General features: G+C 42.5%; 1 protein-coding gene across 3 annotated transcripts in view; it reads right to left on the bottom strand.

Annotated features, from left to right (window-relative positions):
* Window positions 1-1,531: 1,531 nt before the first annotated feature.
* The window catches only part of LOC118399103 (ephrin-A3-like), a 102,544-nt gene continuing 97,845 nt past the window's right edge, over window positions 1,532-6,230 (bottom strand). For 2 of the 3 annotated variants that reach the window (XM_035794897.2, XM_035794899.2), the window contains exon 5: window positions 1,532-4,222. In XM_035794897.2, the coding sequence (XP_035650790.1) occupies window positions 4,104-4,222 (119 nt within the window). In that variant the 3' untranslated portion in view covers window positions 1,532-4,103. Of the gene's footprint in view, window positions 4,223-4,246; window positions 6,118-6,230 lie in introns of those variants that run through there. The other variant, XM_035794898.2, reaches the window with a different exon arrangement.

The following is a 6,230-nucleotide window of genomic DNA, read 5'->3' as shown; positions in this document are numbered from 1 at the left end:
GAGATGCCTCAAAATAGTTAATTAATCTAAGATAACTCTGTAATAAGTGTTTATCTTTTTGTAGAGGAAATCTTAGTCGTGCAATTTTACTCGTGCAAAATCTAACTAAGATGTTTGGTACGGTATTTCTCAAGTGAAAAAATGTGCATGAAAATGATTTGTCTCTAGTTGAATGACAACAAATACTTCCTTAAAGAATCCCTACGGTTGACCAATCACCAACTAAGGAGGTGAAGACTTTTTGTTGTTGTCACAAACAGACGAAGAGGGTTAAGGTTAAGGGTAAGGATGGGGGTTAAGGTTAAGGTAAGGGCTAAGGTTAGGGTTAGTAGATAGTTGGTTGAAATGTTACTGTTATAGTCTATAGATAGTCTGTAGAGCATCTACAGATGGACTATGCAAATAAAGTGTGACCTGATTTTTTTTAGTTTCTCTAGCACCAACTAACACACCTGATTTAACTAATACGCTCATCATTGAGCCTGAATCAGGTGTATTGCAGTACAGTAGTGATAGGGCAAAACCAGAAATGTCTACATTTTGATTCCCCAGTTCCAGGATTGGGAAACACTGACATAAAACACGAAAGAGAGATCTAATCTGCCCCCTTTACTCTCTGACGTGATGGATATTACTGCATCTGAAAGACGTGTCAATCCCTTTTGTCGACTTCTCTCTGGTTTGCGTACAAAGATTAGAGAGAAACTGATAAGGGCACATGGAGCGAGGGACAGAGTGGTGGAAGGACAGAGAGAGCGAGAGACTGAGGGAGATAGATGTGTGGAGACATGAATAGCTTGCAGGTGTTTGGTGGAGAGCAGAGCGAGCGAATGGGGAGAGAGATAGAGAGATGGAGCAGGAGGTTGTTTTTCCCCACGCTGTCATCATGATTTATGGGTGCTGGGTTTGAGCCCTCAAGTAGATATATCACTGTATATGTGATGAAGGTGATCATGTTGAAGCTGAAAGGGTAAGTAACAAAGGATGATGGTGGTGCATGTCTGTATGCAGTACGGCTGCAGGATCTGAGAAAAAAATGGAATAATAAATCCATTAGGTTCTAATCTATGGATTTCACCTGACTGGGAATACAGATATGCAGTTGATGGTCACATGTATCTTTGAAAAAAATAAGGGGCGTGGATCAGAAAACCAGTATCTGGTGTGACCACCATTTGCCTCATAGAGTTGATCAGGCTGTTGATTATAGATTGTTTCCTGTGGAACGTTGTCCCATTCCTAATAATAATTGTGCAGCACTAATATGTAGGATACTTTAAATTAGTATAATATAGTGTGAGGGACAGGGGGAGCAAGATCTTAGCAGGAACAGACAAGGACCAAAGGAAAGGAAAGGTAAGCATATAAATGCAAACTGAAAGAGAAAGAGAAGGGCAAGGGTAGGTGCAGGTGAGATAGAAGAAGAGCAAAGAAGGATAATAAATATAAGTGGAGAACATTCTTATACAGAATGTTCCTGACGAAGCAACGTAGCAACTAAACAAATTCATTTAGGATACACATGTATGAAGACTTTTGCTAAAAGTAAGATTTTTATTGTCATTATTTTAACAATCATCATTCTTAGTTCAGTTGACATGTTTTTTTTAATTTATGCTTGTCAAAGGTAAACACAATTCTTGTTGTCTCCAACGTTAGTAAATGCTTTTTTAAAATCCTAACATAAACTAACATTACTGAAGCACACACTCACTCTCACTCTCTCTCTCTCTCTCTCTCTCTCTCTCTCTCTCTCTCTCTCTCTCTCTCTCTCTCTCTCTCTCTCTCTCTCTCTCTCTCTCTCTCTCTCTCTCTCTCTCTCTCTCTCTCTCTCTCTCTCTCTCATACACGCTTGCATATTCAGATCCTACAAACAAGTCCTTCAACGAATACCAAAAGTCTAAAATGCACACGTACTCAAAAGCGCGGACATTCACACTCCTAATACATACATAACTCACACAAATGTGCAAGGATATGCCTTTTCTCTCTCACGCACACGCACACACACACACACACACACACACACACACACACACACACACACACACACACACACACACACACACACACACACACACACACACACACACACACACACACACATACATTCTGTCCCTACCTGTATGCATATAAAGTCACATTACAATGCACTATCCTCATTTCTTGTGTCAAAATGTTTAACTTCAGCACTTAAGGGGTGACGTCTTTTATCCGGTATCACCTGTACCGTGCTGTTGCCATACATTTTACGGTTAAATGTGATGCTTTATAACAAGTGAGAAGAAGAGTTTACATCTCTCCTCAATAGTCTTAACCGGCACATATCCATGTACTGGACTTAACAGAAGCAAATGCTTTAGCAAAACAAAATTAGAGTTTGGCACAGTAGCTTAATGAAAAAAATACTTGAAAATGTACATAAATAAACAAGCAAATCAATAAGTAACGTGCTTAAAAAATGAAAATGTTAATAAACCATACAGCATTGTCATCGATAATGCAATCCTGATATTGTCCGACTTCATAGTATAAAACAGTACATCAGAGGACTGCTGTCTGTTTGCACATTCACACATGTTTACAAAATGGCGGCTAAAGTCATCTGTGACACAAATCACAGTCAGGCACCTGTGGCACTCTGGCGACTGTATTGGGTCGTTACCACGGTGGCTGGGATTGAAATAATGACCAGCCCTGATTCAGGAACCTTTAAAAGTGATGGGATTTTTTTATTTTTATTAATCAGGTCTGGATTTATAGGGAATTTGTTGTTGTGAAATGTTTCATATTGTAATTTGTGGCATTAGAAACCACTCTGTTGACTATTGATAAAATGTTGGTACCTGGAACCCATTCAAAGTGTTGGGTAAAATGGGTAAATGTATATAGCAAAAACACAGATGTGTGCTTCTGAAAATGCTCTAAAAGCAAAGGTCCAGAGTCTTAGATCTAGGACAGATCTAGGACCAGTTCTTGGAGGGCACTGTCTATTTTGGCCTTTGGACCTTTCTATGCACCACAAAGCCAAGGTCAGAGAATATCTGGAGGAGATGGATAACGGTACTCGAAAGCCTTATAGAGATTTTCTCCAAATATTTCCAGTCAACACCACCAATGACAGTAAAAGATGGGTTAACATCCGGTAGAATGGCAGCAGTGTAGAGAAATGGCTGCAAGTATATGGCATAGCACAGTACAGCGAATCCCGGGCAGAGTCCAGCATGATCCACAGTACTGCAGCACAGCCAAGTCCAGCGGAGTCCAGTCCTCAAAGCCCATTGGAGGCCTACAGTCCCCAGTCTATTGGTCACGCTCAGTGGAGCCCAGTCCATCCTACTCCACAGAGCTCAAAGGTTCTCCATATTGAGACTAGCTGAAGGCAATGTCATGTGAGTTCCTTAGCAGACAGGCAGCCATACTCCTGTATGGTTGTGTACATCCCATTACAAATCCCACTGCACATGTTCTACTTTAACTGCATATGTGTAGCCAGAGGCAGCCTAGGTATGATGGAAGCATCATGTCTATAAGTCTGAATGCCATGTTCTCCTATTGGTCCTTGTGGCGGCATACCAAATGCATGGAATGCGGTGGCACATATGCACATAGTGTAATGTCTGACAACGCATGAACCCGAAGACATCATGCCGCACAAACTGTGTACCAACGGGTGATTAGACGTGAGTTGAAGTAGACTTGAAAAAGGGAAAGGAAAGTGAAAGGGGAGACCTAGTCAGTTGCACAACTGAATTGTGTCTTCGCATTTCACCCCAACCCTGACTCAGAGAGGTGCAGGGGGCTGCCTTAATCTACGTCATCGGTACCTGGGGATCAGTTGTGTTAGGGGATTAACTGCCTCGCTCAAGGGCAAAACAACAGATTTTAAAGGCCTCTCCTTAAGTGAGTACGATCCGAGAGTAAGTACTGTTTTTTATGGTTGTGTCCAATTGATTGTAATTCGGGCTTTTTTTTTTGGTTGAATTATGTGTCATTTCCTTGGTTTACTCCCACTTTCTAATTGAACCCAGGGTTAGTGAATACGGAGCCCTTCAGGCCAAGCGGTCCAGGTATCCATGTGATGTCACTCGGGGAGACAGTTGTTAGGACACCAGAAGGGCGGAGATGAGCAATGTTGCCACGGTGAGCAGAAGGCGATCGCGTGATGGGCTGCTGCCACTGACGCTCTTCTCCAGTTTGGGAATTTCAGGGTTAAATTCATCTGGGTGGGTGGGGGGGTGGGGTGGGGTGGGGGGAGAGAGAGAGAGAGAGAGAGACCATCAAATTACACATTAACTCAATCAATCTACAGCCGATGTTGTGCAATGCATACACATAATACAGAGAACAAACATAGAGCAATTTAATACAAATCAACAATTATCATCAGCGCTGCTCCCCATTCCCTCTTGGGAGGAGGAATAAACACACTTTGTTGTTCATTTTTTAAGTGGATGGATCTTTTTATTCTACCGATTTAGCTTCATCTAGCAGGATTTGCAATTAAACGAAATTGCTATAGAACAAACCTAGTGATTAGGCACAAGCGTACATTAGCTGGAGGGTAAGAGAAAGAGAGAGAACAGGGAAAAATACATCTCATTCTCAATGTAAGCCTGGGATGTCTGAGAAGAATCCTGAGCCTCCCTATAGGCCCCTATGGGGACAGACAGTGAAGAGTTAACATGATTAGAGAGACACATACAAGGTGTGACACTGATACAGCGAGAATTCGAGTATAGACACAGAAGAATGACACTTGGCACCTGTCTCATTCCACTTTTTGTGGAAATGTCTGGAATTTTGTTTTCGTCGACTCAAGAGAAGGAACAGCATCCAACTCGACTGGTTTGACTGTGCTTCTGCCACGTCAAAGCCATTCATCGAAACATGTCTGTCGGCTACGACGATGACACATAGCCCTGACATGGGTAAATAAAGTCATATGGTAAAGTGATAGGGCCTGAGTGCCTGTGGTAAACAGATTGTTCCAGCTGAAAGGTAGATTTACCCATAGAGTTAGATAGAGATAGGATATAACCCCTTTTAGCATGGACATTGCCATTGAGGGCTTCCACCATTTTAAAGTAGTCAACTGGGTGGGGATTCTTATGGGTGTGGAGCGATCAGCCAATGATCAGAGCATTGTCTTCTTCTTCAAATTGGATGGCCTATGGTTACTAAATGGCTTTAAGCTTTTTCACCGCCATCTAGTGGCCACAATAAATTAATGGCACAAAAGATTTGATTCAGGTCTCTAAGCACTGCAGGTGGAGGTAAATCACCAATATTAGCTTTATGCTGTTTTCAAACACAAAAGAAAATAACATTGACTACTTTACCATAGAGATAGCCTCAATGGCGCTGCCCTTGCTGTCACAGATGCAAAAATTGCACAAATACAAAGATGAGTCCTTTATCTAACTCTATGAGGTTAGTTGACAAGGTATTTATCAGTATGTTATCTCAGTACGGGAGGGGCGTTGAGTGAGTTCGTACCATAGAATAGTGTTCCTGATTGTGTAAGGTAGTGCTAGCTAAACTGGAGCTGTTACAGTAGGTGTTCTCAGGGTTGTAAAATGGAGCACTGCTCTAGGGTGTCCTTTGACTCACATACAGGTAAATGGAGACCCATCCAATAGGAAACATACTGTAAATATGACAGAAGAGGAAGTACAAACACCAATCAGAATAGAGAGAGGGTGGGGTAAAGCTAATCCAAGGCCAAGACAGGTCCAGTGGGTGAGCAAGTGGGCGGTCTGTGTGGCTAGCAAGGCCATCAGGGTTACGCAAGTGTTTATGGGTCATGAGTCATGACTGCTACTGTGTCCTCTTTCTGTTGATGTCACTAATGCACAAAGTACAGAAGGATGCATTAGGATTCCCCAAGGCATTCTGGATTGTTTGGACTATGTGCGTTTACTTTCCTTTTTTTCTCCCTAAGCTCGGTCATGAGTTACGATGCTCTGTGGAGCCATCCAGGCACCATTGAGCCTTTCTCTCAGACTAGTCTGGTTTGAGTTTCCATCTCATGCGGGTCACACTCTTTTAGCCCCGTCTCGGCTGGCCACAAGCTCCCAGAAGCAGCCAAAGCTAAATGGTTCTCAGCAAGAAAGGCTTTTGTGAGAGAGAGAGGGAGAGGGAGAGAGAGAGAGAGAGAGAGAGAGAGAGAGAGAGAGAGAGAGAGAGAGAGAGAGAGAGAGAGAGAGAGAGAGAGAGAGAGAGGACAA

Source organism: Oncorhynchus keta, chromosome 20 (assembly GCF_023373465.1).
Source record: "Oncorhynchus keta strain PuntledgeMale-10-30-2019 chromosome 20, Oket_V2, whole genome shotgun sequence".
Lineage (NCBI taxonomy): Eukaryota > Metazoa > Chordata > Actinopteri > Salmoniformes > Salmonidae > Oncorhynchus > Oncorhynchus keta.
Note: the sequence above shows the minus strand (reverse complement) of the source record. Positions and strands in the feature narration are given on the sequence as shown.